The following is a 25,101-nucleotide window of genomic DNA, read 5'->3' as shown; positions in this document are numbered from 1 at the left end:
CAAATTAAGCACATGTGATTTGTTAATGCATACACTAACTCGCTAAGAAAATAAAACCTTCAAATTCCCTCGTGGTTTGTGTATGTTGTAAAGTGATTTTCCTTGTGTGGGTGCATACCAGTCATATTTTCCATTGTGGGAAGTTGGCACCTTTTGCGCACATGACAGCATAGTCCACCACTGTGTTGATACGCACGAGATGTTCGCTTTTAATTATGTGTATTCTGTACTCTATTGCACTTCTGTCCATCCTCAGTTGTAATTTGTGTTCTGTTCCCGTTAAATAACGTTAAAGTTACCCGGGAACGAAACATTACCGAGGTGCGCAAAGGGACGCTGTCGCGTTCAGAAAGAAGAAAACTACATGACCCACAATTCCTTTCACCGCTCACTTGTCTCTAGCGTTGCCCGGCGACGACGGGGCGTGCTTCATGTGGAAAGCTAATTTGCTAGTCCACCAGTCAGTCTGTAGTCCCTCTTCACCGTGTTTTTATAACGGAACAATGAACGTGCACGAGTCAACAGTGCTCCTCCGCGTCACGTGGCTGCAGTCCTCCAGGGTCCTACAGTGACGCTCCAGAGGCTCCGGGGAGCTGGAAGAAAACTGAGATGGAGGTAAGGAGTACGAGAACGTTTGGTGAGCTAAATGTACCGTAGTGCTTAGAAATAAACTTTTTATCCTTTTGCAATTTCATCCATTTCATTGCTTTCATCTCTGACAAAAAAAACAAGCTTTACAGGAAAGGTAACGTCAGAGTGGATGCGTTTTAAAACTCCATAATTGTTCTCTTGTGCGTCAGATAAAGCAGGTAACCTTGCACACGCGATCTGAGGAAGCAGAACAACACAGCAAGGTCAAAGAGTTGATTGTTTGCAATGTGTGGAAGCGGTATTAACTGCGTGCTGTGCATCCTTCTGTGTGTCTATGCTGCATGAATATGTGCATGTGTGTGCACTCGTGACTAGGTGATGCTTATGGTGGCCTCATGCATTATCTTCAAATTCTGTAACTGCATTTGTTATTGCAGGGATGCGCCCATCGTTCACTGGTGTGTATTCTGCTTATTCTATTGCAATAGCACATGTAATCTGCTTGTGTCCACAGAAGGATGGTGTTTTAACTGCTGCGGTGGTCTCCAGGCGTGTGTCCAACCGCCGGAGAGTTGGCACTGGGCTGCAGTATTTGTACCACCACCTGTGTCTGCCTGTAAGACACTTACCTACACACACCGCACGTGTCAACCACATTTGGCTTTCAGTCATGTTGAGAGATTTGTGTCATTTATCGAGACAAAGCAACCTGCGACGGATCCGTTTAAATGTCCCTTATTGTCATGTTGACGGCATTTAGTTTAACCGAGGCTGCATTTGTCTCCACTCTAGAGTCAGGACCTCAGTGACGTCTCCGTTTTATGCAATTATGTCCATCTTCAAAAGCTGCAACTGCCACACAATAAAATCAAAGGTGACTTTTTCTTCTTCTCATATTAATGAAGAGCCCTTGAACCTATTTCTATTCCTAAAAGCCTGTGACTGCTTTGAACGCTATGTAATCAAAGCACGGTTTGAATATCGAACTTCTCTGTTTCTGTCTTTACCCGTTGATCAATTCACTCTTAACTTTTCTCAACCGGCAGATTTGTCCTGCGTGAGCCACATGCCCTACCTCGTCATCCTGGACGCTTCTCACAATGAAATCTCCAGCTTCTTTGGATTCCAGCCACCCAAGAACCTAAAAGTAACGCGGGACCTTGAGCTGACAGGATAAGACCGCGTTTGAATTTGTGGAGCTCGGGCTTCACTTTCTCCCGCTATTCCCTCGTGATAGGCCCTGGATTTCCATAGCCCATCTGTAGTCTCTTTGCATATGCTTACAAGCCATTAACTGCCCTTGAACGACGGTGAACTTTAGAAAATTGAAAGTTCCTTCCCGGGATTCAGTTGAGGAATATCTTTAGTGAGAGGCACTGAAGACTTCTTTATGACTTTTGTTAACAGTGTGCTGCTTCTTTTTTTTTCTTCAGGAGGTCAATTTCTCCCACAACCGTATGACAAACATGAAGGACTTGTCAGCCTTTTCATCGCTGAGTCATTTGGATCTGGGCTGTATCCTTCAGAGATATTTACATTACGCCATGTGCACTTGAACTTGCACACACACTTTCTCCATCTCCGTCTTGTACGTCTAATATACTTTGTGTTCAACGACATGTTTCCCTTGTGTGTTATTCTTAACATGCCCCATGCTCAGACAACAGCTTCAGTGAGATCGGGGGCCTCGAGCAATGTTGCAAGCTCACCAATCTCAGCCTGGAACACAACAAGGTCTCGAGGGTCGGCGGCCTGGACAGACTGCCTCTCACACACCTCTGCCTCGTAGGTCCAACTCTATACAGTCAGCAATACGAGAAACAGAGTGCACGTGGACACACACACATTCATACATACAGTGCACTCCGGCGCATACTTACAAACATGAGTTTTGAACGGAAATCTTATTTGTCTTTCTTTGCCAGTGCTTGGCAGTACTTCCACTTACACGTATGACTTTGCTTCGTCGGAGGTTGTTTCCCTCTGTGTGCTGTCTATTTATCATCGTACACACACACACACACACACACACACACACACACACACACAGTAGGAGTTATTTCAGAGTTGTTCTCTTTTCTCATGTGTTCTATTTTACCTCATGTATGCTAAATTTGACCTATTTATGTTTGCCTCTCTATTCTCTCCCCTCTGTCATTCTGTTTTTGGCTTCATTTTTACATTTAGTAAAACCTTGGCCCCCTGTTCGAGAATCACCATATGCTCCAACGGCAGGCCTTTTCTCTCTCCTTGGTTCTGTCTCTCTTTCTGCGTGTGTGTGTGTGTGTGTGTGTGTGTGTGTGTGTGTGTGTGTGTGTGTGTGTGTTCTGTTCTGTCCTTTATCAGTGTTTCCTCATTGTCAGAAGCCATCGGTCTGGCTGTGTCTGCCCCTGTCTGTAGCTTTGCTTTGGGACCAGCTGCTGGTGTTTGAGTGAGCCTGGACCAAGTTCAGCAGACACACACACACACACACACACACACACACACAAACTCATACCTTGTCCATCCAGCATCCATCTAATCCCATCCCTGACCCCACTTCCTCTCATGCTGGCTCCCTAAACAGCACAGCCTCTGTCAGCCCCAGCCTGTGTCCCAGCCCATCACAGCACCGACCTGGAGCTTCAAGGGACCGGTGCAGTCGCCCACCCCCACTGACAGCAGCCCTCTGCCAGGCAACACGCTTGGCAAGAGGAGGACGAGGTGCGGCCAGACGGCGAGATCACAACTTTAGTCAGTGGAATGTAGAGAGAGAGAAGCAGCCTTGGGACCCTGGCAGGGAAGGAGTGCCCAGGTCTGGTTCTTTAGTCGGTTAGCGTGCTGCGCTTGCACCTCGCCAGCTGTTTGGCTGTCAGTCCTCACCTGTCAGGATTTAGCAGAGAGAGGCAGGCCTGCCACTCAAGTCAGTACTGAGGGGAAAGAAGGCCCAGGCACCCTGCAGCGCGACCATGGCACGTCCTTAATATTTAGCAGTGGGGTTCGTTAACTGTATATGAAGTAGAACCGTGGGTGGATCACTTATGTATGCATATTCATGAATATCATGTAGTTGCCTCTTCAAACGTGTCCTCTGTACTGTCTTTGTCCAGAGGGGGAACCAGCTGGAGAGGGTTGAAGGGTTGGATAATCTGAAGTCTCTGCAGGTTCTCGACTTGTCTCTGAACCGCATCGCCGCTCTCTCTGGCCTCCGCAATCTCCAGGCACTGGGCTCCATCAATCTGGAGAGAAACCTGGTACTATTTTGAGCGGAAACGTTCGGAACTAGCGGCTTAACAGAAAAAATATGCCGGCCTAAAATCTTAAATGTGATTTAGCTCGTTGAGATTCAAATCCAGAAACAGATGTCGATTTGTAACGCTTGTAAAAACAGGAATGCACCGTACTGTACCGTCACACATAAAAGGAAAAGTAGCTCAACACAGAGGTTTAACACGTGATGAAATATCCACAAAATCATGAGCAAAATGACTCAAATGCAAACACCACCAATACGACAACAAAATGCTTTAGACAAGGTTGAGAATGAACTGTCAAGCTCAACAAGTTAAGGATTGAACACCTACAAATTAACTATTGACACGGGGACTCCGCTGCATGCATTTGTGGTTTTGTTTCAGATCAGCGAAATTCAGGAGTGCAAACACGTTCATGACCTTTCCCTGTTGAGGGACCTCAACCTGCTGGGAAACCCTGTGCAGGTAAGCCAGCCCTTCATCGACCACGTGGTTCTATGAGAACATTGATTCAACGTGTGGAGGTATACTGTGTATGAGAGGTCTGCATGTAGTCCTCCTGAGTTCTGCACCCGGCCTGTAAGCTCTCAAGGCTCTATGACTCTATGTGTTTTTTGTCATGAATGCCATGTGGATGTGATTGGCAGGAGCAACCCGATTACAGATCGGCAGTCATCTTCCTCCTTCAACATCTGACTGTGCTGGACCAAGAGAAAGTCACTGCTGAAGAAAAGGTATAAATAAACATAATTAATTCATCTATGACCAGAGGAATTGTTCCAATTTAAAAGCACAAACGCCACATATCAACACGCCTGACCTCCATCTTTAATCAGGATACTATTTGTTTAAGCTGGAATGAGTGCCGCCAGCCTAATTCTACTGCTATATGTTGCATAGATGTGGGATTGCTTATGTGACACTTGATTGCTGGCGTTATATTCCAGGTGTCATCAGTGAACAAGTATGACCCTCCTTTGGACGTGGTGGCAGCCAGGGATCACATGACCCACCTGGTGTATCATCAGATGCAGCCTCAGGTGCTCTATGACAGGTTGGTACAAATACACAGCCGTGTTTAGAATCCTCTGAATGGTCCTCTGACTTCCTCTTCAATGTAAAGCTTAAGATAAAACCACCGGGTGGATTGAGTTAGTATAAAGGTAACTATTTAATTCCTTTAGTGAAGGGAAAAAAGGGTAAAAAAAATATGTTTATAGAGGTGAATGCGAAGGTTTTCCATCAAATTGTAATATTCATAATCACCTTCTAAAGTCAACTGTCAGGAACGCTGTTTTCAAACATGTGCAGCAATTTAGTTGCAGTGTTTCTGATGCTCATATTATGTACTCCCTAAAAGAAAAAAATGAGTTTGAGCATCAGCACTTTTTTTTGATAACATCCATCGTCAGCAAATAAAATGCTGCAGCTACAGTCAATTTACCGGTGCCATTCTCCTGTGCGTCCTAGACGGAGCACATCCATAAAGCCCACGAGGCTCCCGTTCGTATCGACTGTAGCGGCTTCTCACGACTGGAGAAAGCTTGTGCTCTACATTCATGGTTTATGAGACTTAACTCCTGCTCATCTCAGAGAGAACGTCCCTGTAAAGTGTATCGGAAACCGGTGTATGCACGTGTGTGTGTGTTGTTGTGGAATATTTCTATGAATAGTCGGGAGAAGAGTGTAAAATGTTTCTCATCAATGTCAAATGAAACAGAGTCTGGATGAACGATCAAAGTTGTAATAGTCAATTTATTTGCTTGCAAGCAAAGAGAACACAGTCTCACAGACACATCGCCGTCATCTGTTAGAGGTGCTCTGATGACACATTCAAATGCCTGGACCTTTATACCCAGCCAGCATGCTGTCACCTTGGTTCGCAAACAAGAATAAACAGAAGAAGGAAACCAGTCAAGGCAGATGTTTTTCTTTGAAGCATAGTGTCCTGTCTTTACGATACCCTGAAGGCACTTTATGGCCGTTTTACGAATCCCTTTGTTATCAGTTTGTCGCACAATATTTATGGAGACATCAGATGCTTCCTTTGATGTTACTGTGACCTGGTCAAAGAGTTAAGTCACAGTATTTGCAGAGACGGAAAAACCCTGTGAACCATCACACATCATATATGCCTGAAGAGGGTCATGCCCTTCCGCTAATGCTCATCAAGGAAATACTGTAATCAAGACATCTGTGTTGCCGTCCTTGAAGACAAATAATGCACAGGAAAACAGATACCAAGATAACAGATCACAAGACCCCTGGATCCGAAATTTACGAGAATCATTTAGAAAACACAAGGTTTAGTGCCTGCTCTTATAAAACTCACATTCCTTAACCCTAAAACAGTAGACTGACATATTTTCCCATCACATTCCACTCTTTGATTACATAGTAATCACACAATATAGTAAAAATATGTTATAAGGACATTTCAACAACAACAGAAGTATTACCCACAAGTATGATTTGAAAATACATCACTTGAGAGAACTGAAGAAAAACTGTTCTTGTGAGATAAAAGATCCCATGAATGTAGCAGGCAATATAATTCAATTAACACAAAGGTTAAAAATCAAAAACTGTCTTGAGTGCAACAGCCACCAGTTTGTATGGAGTTCACCCGAGCAACTGGTTTGTGTGAGCAGTTTTGCTTGTGTTGACACCGTGAGGTTTCCACAAAACTGTCAGAGACACTGTTATCCCGCCACTCTCTTTGGTCCGCACAGACAGATTTAATTATACAGAAATAAAATGAAAACAAAACGAGCAATAATGTGAATATAGTTATCATGAAAAGTTTGTCGTCCTTTGGAAGCCTGACCGCTGTCCTTTTCTTGTGTTTGTTGGCATAAACACGTGTCGAGAGGGGCTCTTCCAGCCGTCTTTCTTGCGTGGCATCCACGTCCAGTTGTAGACCGTTAACACAGAACACGCACGTGTCTGTCGGCTAACTGCCCGTCGTGATCCCGTCCGTGAATCACTGCATCTCATCCGTCGATGGCACCGTCGTCCGTCTCTCGTCCCTCGGTGGTGCCGGTTGGCTGACACTTGGTGTAGGCGCTCGCTCACCTGAAGCCTCTCCTGGGTCTGGAACCTTTTTGCAGTGTGACGCATGAACCCAGGTAGCCCTCTCAGCTACTTTGACAGCCGTCTGAGTGACGAGGAGGACCTGGAATGGACCCAGCCAACGTCTTGAGTTCCAATGCTTCCTTCTGAAATCTTTCACCACCACGAAATCACCAGGCTGCAGCTTATGGAGAGGTCCTTCAGCTGGTCTCTGGAGGGCAGCTGCTACCTGTTGTCTTATGTTAGATAGAGCAAACGACAATTGTGCACAATATGTTTACATTTTAAATGTTCGCATAAGGCGGTTTGAGGGAAATGGTGCTCTCGGTGCTTCCATGCCCACATGGGGAGGAAAACCAAAGCTTTTGTCCAAGACAGACCTGTGTGTGTCAGCACAACATTTAGCTAACTTGGTCTTAAGTGTTTCATTTAATGCTTAACATTTAACATCCCCCCTTTGACACATGGTCTAACCCATGAGTCAACTCAGCGTAGTGAGAGAAATAATGTTTAGGCAAACAAGGTTTACCGTCAGATTTTAGAAAACTGTCTGTGTTTCCATAATGCACCAAAATCATATCTGCAGCCAGTGTGAATAGTCACAGTGTTACCCTCTGCGAGTTTGCAGGCTTCCATGAGTACGATAAGCTCTGCTGTAACCTAAATTAGCGTAACAATGGAAGAGACCACATAGCAATCTATCTAAGCTAAGCCATACATAATTTTAAAAATTAAATATCATAAGTGAGAAATATTTCCGTAGACACACCGAACCTAAAACAAAAACAACAAAAACAAAAAAATCGCCTTCACAACATCAGCTCCAGCATTTCCTGTTGAAATGGGATCAAAAGCGTTAGTGGGAGTGTCGGTGAGGTCAGGTCTCTGTATGCAGACCTGTTGAAGAGAAACTAGATAGTTAATCAGCCTTCCATCTGCTGGAGGAGGAAAAAGTGTTAGGATTAAGGGTAGTACATCGTTTCAAAGTAGTGTTAGGCAAATCTATTGTATTCATTTGCTCTAATCTGTAAAAAAAAACAGCATAAGGAAACATGTTGCAATATCACGTGCAACAGCATACAGACAGAAGAGGTCCTGGTGCTGTGAGGTCTAACCTAGTCGAGTAACCAGGCCTTTGACTGCCCCCATGTTCCTAAGTCTAAACTAATGTCATGTAACCGTCTCTCAGGTCAACGTATCGTATGAACAGTGTGTCAAGTTCAGATAGTCCAAGTGTCGGAGCTGATAGTAATGCGTCCTCTATGTCATTAAAAACAGCAGTCAAGTAATCAGTCTGGGTCAGTTCGTCTTGCGCATAAAGATATTACCATGAATCATGGAAGAGAGGAGTACCTCTCTTTCTGACTAGTTTGGGATCCACTTTCTATAATATGACGTCATTCCTAAGAAGCTCATCATTCGTTTCTTAGTTTATAGTTTAGGCACAGTTTGAATTGCCTGTAATATTTTGGGAGGGAGGGTTTTTGTCCTCTGCTGTGATCACATGTCCCAGATATGAAACTTTATCGAGAGCAAATTGCAATGTGGACGGTTAGGCTTGAGCCAAAACCTAAATAGGACAACTGTAAGTCTAAATTATTCTAATTTACATGCTTCTTCTTTGGCCTGCAAATCATGATATCATCAACATATTGTAAAAAGGCTGAACCATTTGGTAAGTGTAAATTAACCAGATTGTTTCACAAGGCTTTGTTAAATACACCAGGGCTTTTGGGTGGCAAAAGTCTTTCCCCACTGGGGATTAATAACGTTGTCCTAATCTAATCCTATCTTTCTGAATAACCCTGAGGACACCTGGGTCCAGGGAGAGACTCTTCCTGTATGAGAAAGCAAAATAAAAATTGACTGTCCTTGTGCACAGGTACAGGAAAAATAAAAAAATTAAATAAAATAAAATAAAATAAAACATGCAGTGGCCAAGTCGACGACGAAATAAGTCTGGAGGGATGAGTGACATAATGGTGTGTGGATTAGAAATTTGAGGTGCTCGCGGCTGCACCAAACCTGCTTACAAATGTTAGCCAAATCGTCACTCAATTGGTTCCCTCAGATCATGAATTTTCTTTACCGGTAAATTTTAGTGTGCACACTGGTGAACCATCACACTCCATTATTATACAGCCTTCAATAAAAACTCAAAAACAGGTGTAATACTTTCAATAGCCTCTCATTTGAGACAGCTCAGCCATGTTGACAGATGTGTGTGTGTGTGTTTTATCAAACATAAGTTGAATGACTCTTTTTACTGATAAAATTGATTTGTGTAAGTCACCTTTGTTTCTGTACATTACCAGGATCCTCTATATTGCTGAAGTCAGTGAATTGAGTCTGACTTGCTGCCAGTCAGACATGTCCTTCACACCAGTCCTGGGCTTGTACCATGTGGAAACATGTGGAAACATGTGGAATCCTCCCCCTTTACAAACTCAGATTGTGTGGGACACAGAGAAACAGACAGCAGCAGTACTTTTTTGTCCAACAAACTCTTATTATACCATTATATCATTTCCACTTCTCTAAATCATACTTCCTCTAACCTTTCATCTCGTTCACGTAACCCATGTGCTGTGCAGTGAAGTGAATCAGCCTGCATGTGACAGTCTGAACATTTTCTTTTTCTTTTTATTTTTTCTTAACAGTTAACGTGACTTGCTGTGACTTTCTAAATCCTTCAATCTCATTCGAATACATATGTGGGTGTGAGTGGTGTTTGTCTAGTTCCTAATGTGTGTACTAAATGTACAAGTTTGTCATCTAAAGAATCTGAAGTTAACTCACCCTCGGTGTTGTATTTGTGTGCGCGTCGTTGGTCCAGCTCTGGTCTCACTCCGGTCCCCGCTGCACCCCCCTTTGATGGCTGATTGTCGAGCCCTCCCACCACTCCTTGTTCATGGAGCGTGAGCATCTGTTCCTCAATGTTCAAGCTGCCACATGTATGGCACACAAAGTCTTCAGTTGGTGTGTGTCAAAGTCTCAAAGTGTCTTTCAGCTTCCTCTCATGCCCTGATACATTATCAGCTGGGCATGCTTGCATCTGTGCTGACGAAACTTCTCTGTTCTCCGTTGTTGAACTGATCCTCATGTTCAGGATGCTGCATGTCACACAACTCTCTTGTGTGATGTTCTCCAGGCTTATGGATGGCGGAAAGCCTTCTTACAAAGTTCAGTCAGAGCTGTCACCGCATGTTTATACGGCCAGTTTTCACCATTGTCGTATGCACTCACTGCAGGTTTGAATGCCGCAGATATTTTCTGTAGCATTGACATGGTACCTGTAGATTTTGACGAGTCTCGTTCGTCTTCTTCATCCTCAACGTGTTGAGTGGTGGGTGTCGTTCAAGTTGTTTGTGGCTGGGGAGCATACAGCAGGAAGCGGAATCCCCAGATCAGGACCAAGGACTAAAAATCAACAAAACAAACAAAACAAAACAGCTGCCGAAAGTTCAGCAGCAAATGTTAGACAACGTTGTCTCATGTAGAGATACAATGCTTAGATCTCTGTGTTTCTGTGTGTGCGTGTGTGTGTGTGTGTGTGTGTGTGTGTGACCCTTCTTTCAGCTGCTGCAAGCGAGCATGGTGTCTGTGTGTGTGTGTGTGTGTGTGTGCATTCCTCTCTCTCTCTGCTCATATGCCTCTCTGTCTATTTTAAACAGTTACACATATTTTCGTTTCCTTTTGGACATCAACTTATTTGTATCTGCTTCACCTCTTTCTCTGCTCCAAGCACGTTTTGAGTTAATCAAATTTTAATCATAGGCTAAAACTGCCTCTTTCAGTGAATCCCAATTTTGTTCATTCTTCCAATTGTTTGGCAGTGTGATTGTCCTTGTCCCACATTTATTTATTATCGGAGGTAAGACCTTGGCATCGGTCTGCTCAGACTCATTCTATGACTTTTATCATTCCCAAATGTTTCACTTTTATTTCTAAGTCTTTGACTCGGACTTTCTTCGTACATTTAATCTGTTTCAATTTACCTTCGAAATCCCCTCTTTACATTTTGAGCTTCGCGGCGCTCAATCAGCCGTTTTCAGGAAAACCAAAACCCTTTGACCAGTATGTGAGGCATTCTAAACACCAGTTTCCATCTTTCTGTCTCATCACATCCACTATCGGACCCGAGGGCTCCGCGCACTTACTATCTTTACCACCCATCTTTCAGGCGTGGATACGTTAACGTTACCTTTACAATACGACCGTCGTCGTAAGGCTTAATTTCTTTCCCAAGGAAAAATTTTGCAAAAACCTTATTTGAAGTTCACGTTTAATTATTTGTCACGGTCTTATTCTATCAGTATAGAATTCACGTTTTGGCGCACGAATCTTATTCTATCAATTACTTTAGTAGAATTCACGTATTTAGCGCATAACAACGGTCTTACAACAAACCTATATCTGTAGTCAAGCGATCTGTGTTACGATCTCAAAATGTTTTTATTCTGAGTTAAATCATCACCGTATAACACAATCCTGTCTTCTACGTAAGTAGCGTGCAAATAGTGATATGCCAGAAAATGAAAAAGGGAGTTTACATGAACCACATTCTTAAAACGAAAACACGAACGTCAAAAACAATTGTTACCCAAATAATAAAAAAATAAAATGACTACTTGACCATTCATCTGTGTCTGTTAAATCATATGACCTTAGTATAATTTTACCATTACTTTTACAATTGGAATTTTAACTTTCTTACCCGTTTGTAGAAATGAATTATTTTTCGTTGGATTCGCGTGCTGTCAATCAGAAACTCACACAGGTCTGCCGGCTCTCTCTCTCTCGGCTAATGAGGTATAAGACAGGAACTTCAGTTTGTGGATTCCTGGAGATGCATCTCCTCCGGTCAGTCCCTCTGGAGCTCCGATAGACAGTCAGCGAATCCTGCCGACAACGCCAAATTGTTGTGGAATATTTCTATGAATAGTCGGGAGAAGAGTGTAAAATGTTTCTCATCAATGTCAAATGAAACAGAGTCTGGATGAACGATCAAAGTTGTAATAGTCAATTTATTTGCTTGCAAGCAAAGAGAACACATCTCACAGACACATCGCCGTCATCTGTTAGAGGTGCTCTGATGACACATTCAAATGCCTGGACCTTTATACCCAGCCAGCATGCTGTCACCTTGGTTCGCAAACAAGAATAAACAGAAGAAGGAAACCAGTCAAGGCAGATGTTTTTCTTTGAAGCATAGTGTCCTGTCTTTACGATACCCTGAAGGCACTTTATGGCCGTTTTACGAATCCCTTTGTTATCAGTTTGTCGCACAATATTTATGGAGACATCAGATGCTTCCTTTGATGTTACTGTGACCTGGTCAAAGAGTTAAGTCACAGTATTTGCAGAGACGGAAAAACCCTGTGAACCATCACACATCATATATGCCTGAAGAGGGTCATGCCCTTCCGCTAATGCTCATCAAGGAAATACTGTAATCAAGACATCTGTGTTGCCGTCCTTGAAGACAAATAATGCACAGGAAAACAGATACCAAGATAACAGATCACAAGACCCCTGGATCCGAAATTTACGAGAATCATTTAGAAAACACAAGGTTTAGTGCCTGCTCTTATAAAACTCACATTCCTTAACCCTAAAACAGTAGACTGACATATTTTCCCATCACAGTGTGTGTGTGTGTGTTTCTCTCCGAGCAGTACTATGCCCAGTGCAGACTCTCCATATGCCATGCTGGTTCTGACCGGTCCTCAAGGCTGTGGGAAGAGAAATCTGGCCCACAGACTGTGTCAGGAGTTGAGCGAATACTTTGCCTACGGGTCAGTCCCAAACTTTCAGTACACATATCATCTGTCGCATACTTAACAGTCCTTGCACGGCGTGTGGAATCAACTGAAAATGCACATTGTGTTGTGTGTGTGTGCTTCCACAGAAGCTGTCACACCACCAGGGGGCCGTACGTTGGAGAGGAGAACGGGATTGATTACCATTTTGTCAGCGAGGAAGATTTTCAGAACATGATTCACATGGTGCGTTGGCTTAGTCATTCAGCTTTTTTTTTTTTTTTTTTGCACACCACAGACCCCAGGAGTGACCACATGAGGTTTCACGGTTATTTTCAACTCAAAATAATCATCCGCTGTCAATTTCATAAATCATGCAAACTGATTAGTACTCACCACAAGCTAATTAAGAATGAGTTGAGGAGCTGAGATCATTCGTTTTACTTGGATTGATTGATTTTACTTTATCTGCTGATATTTCAATGAACACAGATACATTTATTTGAATTCAGCCTTTTTTTGACGAGGTGCAATTGCTGTATTAATTGCATTTTTCTTACGGATGACTTGCCAAAGCATCTCCTCCAACATTTCCTTGCGAGTGATGATTATTGGTCTGAGATAACTGACAAAGACACAGAGAGGGTTTTATTGTCGCCAATATGCAGACCGTGGTCAAAAATTCCATATTCCAGACCTCTTTTCTTAGAGGGTCAGCAACTGCCAGGGGCTGATTGTATATACACATGATCAATTTATATCTGTGTTGTTCAACAGAAACCAACAATCTGATTCATTACACCAGCTTTTCTTGGGTGATTGAGTTGTAGGTGCTGAGTTATTGGACACATTTGTTTTCCATTTTGTCCATCTCTTCTTCTTCTTCTTCTTCTTCGCTGCTTTTCTTTTTTTACCCTCACATGTGCTTCCAGTAACCATGCAATCATAACCTCTTGATCCCACTTCTTGCGGCTGTGCAAAATTATCCCCAATCAGCAGTCCTTGCCACTTATTACGCTCCTTACAGAGATGTAAACAGAAGGAACACCTGCTGTGCAATTTTGTCTGAACAGCGTCCGACTCTGGTAATAAGGCATCACAAGAATACTGTTTATCATCGAGTGTTTGAATGCTTTTCAAGTTCCCATTTAAGAAGGTCCAGGGACACAAATGTTCGAGGGAGCTTATTCAATTCCTGTTCGAATGAAATGTTTTAAGGATTTTAGTGTCGTAAATGATGCCGTTCAAATGAAACTGCCCAAAGAGCCGGCTGACAAAAGGTCAGGGGTCATGTGTGAGAAGTAACAAAGAGAGATTTTTTTTGCTCTGACCACCAGGTCAAAAGTTCAGTTCACAGGCGGGCACATGACGTCAGGTTGCTCATCCTGACGGACACATGCTGGGGTTGTGTTTGCATGTCAAATATTACGTCTACCGTAGGAGGTAAACGAAGCTCATAACTGTGGTAACAATGATGGATGATGGGGCACTAAAACCTCCTCTCGTTCTTTCCCTCCATAACTGGGAATTGCCTTGTAGGGTCAATTTGTCCAGACCATGCAGTACGGGGGCCACAGCTACGGCCTGAGCAGAGATGCCATCGAGGATGTGGCCAAAGAAGGACTAGCCTGCTGTGTGCATATGGAGCTCGAGGTGCGTATGTAAACCTCTTGTCTGAGAGAACATCAAGCAGACTAATATCAAATGTGGTCAATAAAGCCAGTCGAGTGACAGACAGTAGAGATTTAGGATCTACCAGCGACATATTCTTCAAAGGTCCGACGGTTATACATCGATTGTGACAATATGGTGAGTAGAATTCAAAGCTGCAACAGAAGGGCACTCAGTAGAGGACTTCCTCTCCCCTCCCAAACAAAGAGGAGTTGAATGGCAGCAGCGTTAACAAAAACAGGGTTTTATTCATCTCGTGTCTTGTCTGACTTTAGGGGATCATAAGATATTGAGTATGGATTTAATTAGTAGAAGCTCCAGGTTCAAAATTAGAACAAACTTTTCTGTCGATGTCAGCTTTTAAGCCATCGTCGAAAATGCCTTTTGCTACTGAAGCACTTATTGATCACATGCGGCCACACGAGTCGGTAAATAGGAATGAGGAGTCAGCAGTCAATGAAACGCGTTTTTCAAAAATTGCGAATCACTGCAACCTTGAGCATACAGTCCATGAAAGCAGCACATCAGATATCAGGCTGATGGGTCCAGTAGTATGCGAGATTAGACGTGGACGGTCAGAAACACACACTGGGCCAAAGGCGTGTGATCTCCCCAGAGGCCTCGCGCCTGGCGAATACCAATCCCTCACTGTAACCGAACCGCAAACTGTTTGTCCGTCCTCTCAGGGTGTGCTCAGTCTGAAGAACAGCTACTTTGAGCCGCGATACATCCTGCTCATCCCCACCCAGGTTGAGAAATACATGGGCCACCTGAAGAGCCGCCGTGTCTACTCCGCAGCACAGATGGACGTGGCGATTTCACGCGTGGAGCTCTACGCCGATACCAACAGGCAGCGACTGGGATTCTTCGATAATGTCATCCCCTGTGGTACGGCAAAGAAGAACTTCTTCACTCGAGTGCTGTCTTTATTGTGACGTGGAATGTATTCATTGGTGTTGTTTGATGCTTGTTCTCGTGGCTAATCAGATCCATTTTATTCTTTAGTGAATGGAAGTTTAAATGTAGTACAAGTTTGTCACTGTGGTGCCTCGCAGAGCTCAAAAGAAATGCCCTACCGCCTCACTCGGGCTCGGAGCAGTCCGAGTGTCACCGGTACCCGCCTCGGATAAATGAACACACTTCGCTAAAATCCATGCGCTACACTTTCAATCCAATTACCACATGTATTAAGGGCACGTAGCGGCAGAATAGCGGTGTTTATCATTCCCTCATGAAGGCACTTAGACATGTTAGCTGTTTCCTTAATCAGATGAACACACAGGGAGCGCGGAACCTCATCACTTTTATGCACTGCTAGCTACCGCCTCATTAAGCTAAGGTCATCATCCCCATATCTTTGATTCATTACTGTTTGATGGGAGATGCATTGGCTCTGTTCACCACCATATTTTGTGTGTGTGTGTGTGTGTGTGTGTGTGTGTGTGTGTGTGTGTGTGTGTGTGTGTGTGTGTGTGTGTGTGTGTGTGTGTGTGTGTGTGTGTGTGTGTGTGTGTGTGTGTGAGTAGATGACTGGGAGGAGGCCTTTCAGACACTGAGGCACATAGTGAAGGAGTACCTGGTAGAGGAGCAGGAAGAAGGAGAAAACAACAACAGAGGTTCCCTTGACAACACCTGCACTGGTGTGTTTGTTTGTTTGTTTGTTTGTTCAGATCATCATTAGCAGACTCAAAGCCTCAGGGTGCAGTAAACACTGGCAGTAAAGTGCAATCAATGGCGCCTTGCGCATATTTTTTTTTTGTCTTATTTAAAGGGGCAATTCCCTTTAAATTCCCACTCAGCCTGTGAAAACAGATGCATAATGTACCGTCTGTGGCTCTGGAGCAGCTTTGTTGAGTCTGAAAACATTGCTAGCATCCCTTCGAGCATCTCAGCTTGGAAATGCGAGCGTGGACCAACAACCAGCACGATTACACAGTATTGATACGGCCTCTTCCTCGGTCAGGTCACAAGCCAGAGGAGGAGAAGCCACTGTCGCCGCCCCTGTCGAGGCCCGGATCAGGAAGACTCGCGTCACACTCTGCCACAGCCCTTGACCCCTCAGATCTGTCTTACAGAAACTACTTCAACAAGATCCAGGCAGAGCTCCGCCCTCCGAAGAGCGCCACTGTGAGTCACAATATGTCTGATGGGCACTTTACTGTTCATGAAGACTGTAACACATTTACCCTTAAATCACCCTTCACTTCAACTCCTGTTTCTCACCTGCTATCCCTCTCCTCCTCTCCGTCTCTCTCCTCTGCAGGAGCTGGCTTCCATCAGGAGGCGTGAGCAGCTGGTGAGAGAGGCCATCGTGGGGAGGAGTCCCGGGATCTACAGCCAGCTCTTCAAAAGGTTCATTATGAGTAGCGCGCACTCCACTGCACTCCAGTGCTTAATTCCAAGCGGGCACTCTCAGCCGGGCCAAATTGGTTTAATTAGTGCACTCGTCCTAACTGCGCTTTGAGGGCTTGTTTTGGGTTATTGTGTGATCTTGGAGGTGAATTGGCAGGTGGCCACAATCATTTGAATCCGAGTGTTCGTTCATACGATGGGCTCGTGTAGTGGCACTCTCGCCTCAGTCAAATGTACCTGTCACCACTTATGAAATCTGAATGAGAAGGTCTGAATGTGAGATTGATTTTCCGCTGTGCTTGTGAAGAATTATTCAATTTAATCCTAATTTCTGTTCACCACAGCTCTGCTCTAACAGAACAGAATCCTGATGCCCATTGTAGTGAGGACAGTAGGTAAGAGCGCACACACACACACACACACACACACACACCAATGCACCGTATACACTTACAAGTGCTCACACGCTACCAATGCATTTAACAGTCACAAGTAAGGCCAGATGTATGAGAATAACAGATGTGGAGACATAACTTCAAAGTTGTACAAGATTTCACTCTTCATGGTTTCTAAATTCATAATATCACTTTGATTTAAGATGAGGAGAGACTCCAGAGGAAGTCTTGTGGTTTCATAAAGACAATGTGGAGTAAAAGATTTAAGAGCAGGAAACCACTTGTGCAGTCGTATTCTTTACTTCCTCGGCCTGTTTTTCCAACATATATTCACTTTCACAGACCTCATTCTGCTGGTACAAGACGTGTGGGAACAAATCTCAGCACACATCACAAATACACACAATAAATTCAGATTTTGAAGCTTTTGGTGCTTTTTGACTGCCCAACGTGTACACAGGCATACTGCACAGTTATGGGTTTAATCAGACATTGACATAGAATGTGTGGTTGTGTGTGTGTGTGTGTGTGTGTGTTTTTTTCTCATTTGTACAAATTAGCATCAATGTATTTAATTTCTTTCAAAAGAAGACAGAGATACAGTCAAAATGAACATGTTCCTCCCGGGGTTCATGTTCTCAGAAGGCGATTTTCGGCAAACTTGTTGAAAACCGACACGTCCCCCCCCCCCCGAGTATGTGCCGCTTGCATTACTCAGCCCTGCAGTATTTCCGTTGGAAGACTCCAGACATCTGTCTGGCGTTGGCAACGCTTTAAATAGGAATGTGTCTCCACTCGTGTGTGTCTGTCTCACAGTAACAGAGGATCCTGTTGTATTTCTGAGATCTTTTGCGTATTGTCTTGTGAGTGTGTATGCGTCTAGCGCCATAGGTTATCTATAGAACAGACTTCTATGACAGAAATCTTTACCCGTTTCTTTATTAAGAACCAAGTAGCAGAAATAGTCATTCTGAAATTGTTGTCTCATTACTGATTTGTGGCATGCTGTCAAAAATACGGTCTCCAGCTCTGGAGGTCCTTCTTGATGTTCTCAGCACGATGGTAAAACTTCCAAAACACACAAGCTCCTCCTATTTGTTTGTGTTTTTCTCACTTTTGTCTCTAGTCTCTTAACCTAGTTTTTCTTGAACTTCACACATCACACCTCTCGCTACATGAACTTCATCCTCCGTTTTCACACCTTGTCTGTCTCTCTTCCCCCCCCCCCCCCTCACCTTCTGGTGTTTGTCTGTTCCTCCATCCCTTCCTTTTCCTCCTTTTCACAAGCAGCTCGGATGAGTATCGCGCCAGTTCAGCGCTGACTGTGCCCAGTTCAGCCGGGGCCTTTTCTAGTTCGGTGCAGCCGCTAGATATGTCTGTCCTGGGACACACCTTGGAAGCACTCAAAGGTTATTATTGTTGTGTTTTTTGTCATTGTAGAGCATCTCTGTGTTGTTATAAATAGATAGCAAAGAGAGGAGAGATGTATGAGTGGCTAGAGTCCAGGGAAAAAGACAGCTTAACAAGTCATTTGTTGTACACTTATAATGCTATAGTTATAGTTTATAAACAATCTTTACTGTATGTAACTTACCAAAACATTACATCTGATTGTAGGGTAAGTAAGCGTTCAAAAGATTTGTTGATGTGTTTCCATGGAGTTGAAATATTATCATTTCAGACCTCATGGCATCAGGCGAATCTCCTGGAGCCCCACATCCAGACACAGACCTGCTGGCTGTGGCCGTGTCTCCCTCCTCTGATAGAAGTGCCGGATCCAACGTCAAGCCCACCCTGCCCCCAATCCCCTCTGGGCGCAAGACCCCCGCTTCACCCAGTCCAGCGCCGTCACCCGGACCCAGCCCAAAAACAGCAGTCGAAGAGGGAGGAGATGAAGACGGGGAGGGATAGCTTCACGAATAAAGTCAATCAAGCAGTAAACGTGTGAAGGTACTTAAAAAAATAGAAGCTTAGTCGGTTAAATTGCAAGAACATCAAAAGTCTGAGCCTTGAAAAGTTCAAAGTCAACCGCAAAACACAGGCTTGTTGCTATCGAACCACAAACTACACAGAGTGTGATGAGCACTTCAGGTTAGACTTAATTGTCAGCACTGTTCTTTTCCAGTAAAATGTCGCTCGTGCCGCAGCACGCCTGGATCTTTTGCACTGGCTATATACTTTATAAACGATAAGTCATTGTGTTAATGACCATATATATATATATATATATATATATATATAGCCAGAAGGTGTAGTGTTGACATGTGTTATAATTCAAGCTCACACACGGCATGTCTTTCAGTCCTGAGGAATACAGAAGTGTGTTGAAGAAAACAGTTCATGTCCACAAAGTGTGCGATACATATGTTTTATGAATGTGGCATTGTATTTCCTGCTGTTCAGTAATCTCATCAAATAGGATTTGCCATTGGCGCCTCGATGCTGATCGCTTATATGCCGCATGGAGCTCTTGTCAATGCATGATAAATACATCATTCATCTTTATCTCTTGAGATATTTATTCAGCTGGAAATGCATTCATATGGAAGTTGTTGACGGGTATTAAACAGTGAGCTATCACAAACAACTTTGTGTGTTGTCAGCTTGTGTGTGTGTGTGTGTGTTGCACATAGCCAGGCATACAGCCATACATAATTGTGCACCTGTGTGTGTGTGTGTCTGTGAATTGTGCACGGCGTTCATTTTTCATTCATTGTAAATGGAAATTGTCGTCTGTCACAGATGTATGCATTGCTTATTTAAACTGGTGCCTCAGCCAGCGTGCTTGTAGGTGCATGTGCACATACAGTGTGCATGTGTATATGCAGAGATCCTGCACAAGCGCAAAGCACACCTGGCCATCCATCACTGTCTGCCTTCCCTCTCAGGCAGCAGATGTTGCAACCCCCGTCATAATTCTTTGGGAGTTTGAAACCAGACGGTGTCTTTCGGGCCCCCGGGGGTCTAACCTACTTACGCTGCAGTCTGCACTGCAGCTTATCATGGACTAACATGTTGTCTTCCTGTGCATTAACATAAGTGGATGCAGCTATGCCTTTGCCCCTGCTGATATCTATTTTTCATGCATCTGTTCCTGGCTCTCTTGTGCCTACCTGTCTGCAGTGTTAGATTGCATGGCAGCAGATACTGTATCCTATTAGTTCACAAGTGTAAAAAAAAACAACGAAATATAGTAAATCTAATCGGTACAATATCTTGTTGCTTCTGATAACGGTCATGGAACGCGCAGTAGATGCATCTGTAATAGCAGCTGCTGTGTTTCTCGCTCTCTGCTGGTTTCTGTCCATCATAAACCATAACGGGAAGTTTAAACACCCCACTGTCTGCTGAGCCACTCGTCTCCCCTCACTTCACCAGCTGTTGTCAGAATTTGACAATGGTGGATCTAAACTGTGTGCTCTTGTCACAGGTACTCTGTCTAAACACAGGACTGGTTTTGGAAGACAAACATAGACTTACTTAGCCCAATTTGACACGGATCCGTCTTCCCTCTTCCTGCACTCTCTTTTTTTCAGACATCAAATATCATGGAGCCTGATGAGCTGCCGTTTTATTTCACACGGCTTTCTGTCACACCCTTGCTTTTACTGCGACAGTGATTTGTTACTGTGGTTCGGCGGTTACATCTGGTTCCCTTTACTGTGGGGTTTACCCTTTAACATGTCGGGACGAGCGAGGGAGCACTATGAGGCCGGGGATGGACTCGGAAAATAGCCTGTGAAAAAAACCAATATCTTACAGGTGCTGCTGTGAACGTGGTTACTGCGCTTCCACACATGCGGAGTGTCTTTGGTCTTCATTTGCAATCCCTGTTTTCTCTACGTGTGCAAAGCACAGGTGGTTTCATAGACATTGATAATTGGTGTTATTTCTAAGCTTGCATCGGTGATTCTTGTTGTGCAGATGATGTCTTGACGGTTGCGTGAACAGACAGATTGATCACGTGAAGGATAAAAAAAGAGCAAAGAGGTCCCAGGTGTTTTGGGTATGTGCTGAACCTGCTGTTTTGATGACTGGACATTTGCCGGAAGTCTGTTGGAGCAGCATGGACGACTAACTGTAGCACTGACCTCCCTGTCCTGGGCTCTCCACCTTCAACATCATCTCTCTATTGCATTCTGTCTGTGGCTCTCTCACAGTGGAGGAAGGTCACTAAGTACATTTACTCAAACACTGCATTTTTCACAAACACAATCACAACAGCCAGAGTTCATGGCGTAGGAAGCCCTGTACAAATACGAGATAATCAGGTTGTATGTGTCCCCTTTTATAACCAACCAACAGAACACTTTCTTTTGGCCTTGACTTGAAGTGTTTGTCTTTCATTGCCAAATACTTCCTTTCAATACGTCTGAAATCTGTAAGAGCGATTGGAAGCGGTTACCAAACGCAAAGACTTCGCTGTTTCGACAGAAACACTCTTGGATTTATCTCGGCAACCTTTTCTCCCGCCGTGCTCGTGGAGACGATGTTGGAATAGGTCAGGGTGGTGATATAATGAAAGCTTAAATAAGACCCACTACACACACACACACACACACACACACACCTCTGCATTAACTCTGCCGCATGATGTGGCGCCACACTCGGTAACTATGGCAACGGCACATCGCACTGCACCTCCCTATATGTAAGTGTGTCTGTGTGTGTAACTCCTCACTGTGTTCCCTGCGGACAGATTAATTCCCTGCCAGATTCATTCCCTGTCAACTTGCTGAAACAAAAAGTTTCTGTTTTAATTAGTTGGGTGCAGTGTCTCGCTTCATCTATCTATCTGTGTATAGTGTCTCTCTCTCTCTCTCCCTCTCACTTTGACTGACTCTCTCGCCCCTCCTCCACTGTTCCTCTTGCTCTCTGGTGTAATTAAAGACAGTCGGTGTGGATAATAGAACCGTAATCGTGTGTAATTGCAATAATCAATACACAGTGCATACTGAGGAACTTGCCATTCATCAATATATACATAGAGAGGAGGGCAGGATGCCTCACAGAGCACACGCATACTTGGCCCTCGTTTATATGTTACTTATTCTGTAATTGGTCGTGTTTGTCTTAAATCTTCTGCTTTTGGTACAGCATGGTGGGTCAATTAAATACAGCAGTGTCAGGAACGAACACAGCAGACTGTCACATATTACTAAAAGGCTAATTCACAGTATTTTAGGATAATACAATGGTTTTAAGTGCGGTTCATCCTTCAGGGTTAGAAGCTGTAATGTGTTAATTAGTGAGCGTTGGAGGTGCTGGTAGGCAGATTTTCTCACCGTTCGATAGAGAACAGAATCGCTGTTTGCACCAGTTTCCAGTGTGCACAGCTCACCAGCATGGGAGATACTATTACTTAATACAATCCAAGTATTTTGATTCACTTTAAAGTTGTGCTGTATGTGTAGGGTGTTGCCTTTTAAATATAGACTAACTCTATGTGGGATTCCTTCTTTCTAAGAGCTTAACTGTAATTCTTCTGTTCATCTGACACCATGTCATGTCACAGTTTCACAGATCTTTGTTGCTAAACATCAAATACACCGCTTACAGTTGGAACAAACTGTCTTCCATTACTAAGTCACAAAAATGACGTAACAGAGAATTTGTGTGGCTGTTAGCTTAGTTTGCGGACATTAGAAGTGACGAGCAAGCACGGCAACAATACCCTAAAAGTCAACGGAACGAAGACTTAACCCGACAGAGCAAGAAGACATATCTGTCTTTCTCAGGCCTCTCATGCCACATCTGGCTGGCCCCCTCAGGCTGTCGAGATCTCAGGTGGAGGAGGTGGACATGCCCAGACAAATACCCTTACTGGAACAATACTGCCCCCTCCAGGGTGGGCTGACCTCACCAGGGAATGGCAGCCCGAGGGGTGCAGAGAGCTCAGGACGGGAAGGAAAAGGAGATAGTTTGACTGTGTTTGTGGTCGGCTTTCACAGTCTGTGCATGGAATGTGTGAATGTGTACACTTTTTTTGATCTCTCCTTTGATTTATTTTTTAAGGGTCTTGACCTTTGATCATACTTTCAACCTTTGCTTTAAGGTCGGCTCTCTAAAGGGTGACGACAGCAGTTTTCATAATCCTCCATATCTCCTCTACACCCAGCCATGTTTCTGACTGTCTTACTCCCCCCCCCCCCCCCCCCCCCTCTGTCTCCATGTGTTTCTCTCTTTCTGCAGATGTTTTTCTCCTCAGTCTGACTCCTCTCCATGTAGTCTCCCATCACCTCATCTCTCAGTCTCTCATCTCCCGTGAGAAGTGCTGAATCATACAGTAATAGCAAGAAAGGCTAGACCGGGCCACACACCATGTGTTCGCGATAAACATTTTTCGGTCATTCTTTCTTTCCTTGCTCCCTTTTCTCTCTGTTTGGGGTCGTATTAGGGTTCGTATTTCATGCTGTCATTCAGAAATCATTACTTTTCAGCTATTTTCCTCAGGCCCACTCAAGTTGTTACTAGAGCCTCTCTATGCTATTCTCATTACGCTCTCCTCCTCCTCTGTCATCACATCTCATGCTTTCACTGCCTGTTCCCAGCCTCTCATTTAGCAAATGTTGTTGCCTTGTTACACCCACAGTCCACTTCCCATGAAATCCAGTGATCCACTTAATATTTTCTCTTCATACCAAGAGCCTCTGGCGACGCAACAAATGACTGTTTCCCCCCCAACTGTGCGATATGCATATTAAATTAGACCAAAGGGCACATGATGGGGGAGAAGAGTCAAAATAGACAGCAGAAGGAGGAGCGACGGAGTTGGATTATGAGGACAAAGGTTATGTGACGGTTGTGAAAACCCCCAAGGCTTTGAAATTCTTCACCCCACCATATGCTCTAGCTCGAATAATATTATATCTGTGATCTATTTGCTCCTGGACAGTCAACGTTTGTGGAGTCCAGTGAGCAGTTTGATGTAGAAACAGCCGGCGTCGATGGATGAGAGAGGACATGTGTGCTCTTTGCTTTGTTTTGGTTTTGGTTTCCATAAAATCTGAACATTGTAAAGGTCGGTAAATGGCAACCCTAGTGCAGTTCATGAAAACACACGCTGGGTCGTAGACAATGTTAGGAATTATGCTCCCATCTTTTTGTCTGCGCTGTCGAACCACATTTACCTCTCCAGGTGTCTGTTGGCTGTCATGTTTATATGCAGACTTGTCTCTGCTTGTGTGTGTGTGTGTGTGTGTGTGTGTGTGTGTGTGTGTGTGTCATCTCTATGCAACATTGTAAAACACAGACACATTCCACGGAGTTCACTGCCTGACTGATTGACGGAGTGCATTTATACTTCTACAGCACAGTCCCCAGGTATGAGCTCATATCCTGGTTAGGGTCACAGTCAGGACCGGGAAAAGGCACATTTAACTCTCACCCGTGAAGCAACAGAAGATTCTGAATATCATATATTTTTCTTGTTGTCAACAAATCCCATAAAAAGACATTGACGAACGGTGAATGTATCCTACTAATACGTATTGCTTGTGTCGCCAAAGCCTGATGTAGCTGTTCCTTTGTGTCACACGCCTCCTCGTGTCACACACCTCCACACTCTCAACATGGAGACGCCTGCATTTTGAATTTAGCACCTTTTAAAAATGTATGTCTTCAGTAGGAACCAATGGGCTGAAGGTGGAAGGCACTAACCTGTCTTTTTATAGGATTTGTTGATAGTAACATTCATCCAAAGTTACATTTCGGGCTACTTTCATCGTAAAATTGTCCTATTCCAGGTCTAATGGGACCATACTGCATACCTGAGTAAACTCTGTTACTGTCCTTCACAGTCCTGCTCTGTGAACTCAGTGAAATCCAGTTCTGCTCTGCTCACCAAAGCTGGATTAGGTTTAGCAGAGCAGAAAAAGCACAGAATCATAAGTCTTGCAGCAAACTCCTTGAACAAGGTAACCTTTATGACCGAACTGTCTTTGGTTTCAATAAATATGTGTTTTTACAAGGGATCAGTACCTACAGTCAACCTCTGGATTAGCTGGGCGGCACGCAAGTGGACAG

At 44.1% G+C, this 25,101-nt stretch overlaps 1 protein-coding gene across 1 annotated transcript; it reads left to right on the top strand.

The window, feature by feature from the left end:
- Positions 1–609: 609 nt before the first annotated feature.
- On the top strand, positions 610–19,352 carry lrguk (leucine-rich repeats and guanylate kinase domain containing; the record flags this gene model as incomplete). Its single annotated transcript, XM_079294869.1, has 21 exons — positions 610–615; positions 801–854; positions 1,106–1,207; positions 1,384–1,465; positions 1,638–1,738; positions 2,025–2,106; positions 2,252–2,376; positions 3,681–3,824; positions 4,209–4,289; positions 4,472–4,558; positions 4,772–4,878; positions 12,575–12,694; positions 12,808–12,904; positions 14,198–14,311; positions 15,016–15,217; positions 15,856–15,969; positions 16,293–16,456; positions 16,593–16,681; positions 17,026–17,076; positions 18,367–18,485; positions 18,758–19,352. The coding sequence occupies 21 exons, from the start codon at positions 610–612 to the stop codon at positions 18,985–18,987; spliced, it is 2,271 nt and encodes a 756-aa protein (XP_079150995.1). The 3' UTR covers positions 18,988–19,352.
- Positions 19,353–25,101: the final 5,749 nt, after the last annotated feature.

The sequence above is a fragment of the Melanostigma gelatinosum genome (genome assembly GCF_949748355.1).
Source record: "Melanostigma gelatinosum genome assembly, chromosome: 22".
NCBI classification, from domain to species: Eukaryota; Metazoa; Chordata; class Actinopteri; order Perciformes; family Zoarcidae; genus Melanostigma; species Melanostigma gelatinosum.
Note: the sequence above shows the minus strand (reverse complement) of the source record. Positions and strands in the feature narration are given on the sequence as shown.